Below are 223 nucleotides of genomic sequence, written 5' to 3'. Positions count from 1 at the left end.
TGGCCACCGGCTCACCTTCAACTCTCGGGGCGTCCGGTGATAATGATGACTTCATGACGAGGTCTGGGCTGACATCACCCTCTCACTATCTACGCCCTGGGCTACATGTCAACCTTGCAGTGTCTGAAGTCCCTAAATGTTGCAGGTGTAAGTGGGTCTCCTTTTCTTAATTATCTTTATCAAATATTCTAAATTATGAGGATATTTCTTTCCTTTTCTCAGC

The 223-nt window shown here is 45.7% G+C and overlaps 1 protein-coding gene across 1 annotated transcript in view; it reads right to left on the bottom strand.

Annotated features, from left to right (window-relative positions):
• Positions 1–55, bottom strand: part of LOC119590449 (extensin-like) — a 7,605-nt gene extending 7,550 nt beyond the window's left edge. The window contains exon 1 of the mRNA XM_037939110.1: positions 16–55. Within this exon, the coding sequence (XP_037795038.1) occupies positions 16–55 (40 nt within the window). The remainder of the gene's footprint in view (positions 1–15) is intronic.
• Between the last annotated feature and the right edge of the window lie 168 nt (positions 56–223).

Source organism: Penaeus monodon, chromosome 27 (assembly GCF_015228065.2).
Source record: "Penaeus monodon isolate SGIC_2016 chromosome 27, NSTDA_Pmon_1, whole genome shotgun sequence".
Lineage (NCBI taxonomy): Eukaryota > Metazoa > Arthropoda > Malacostraca > Decapoda > Penaeidae > Penaeus > Penaeus monodon.
This window is presented reverse-complemented; position numbering and strand designations above follow the sequence as displayed.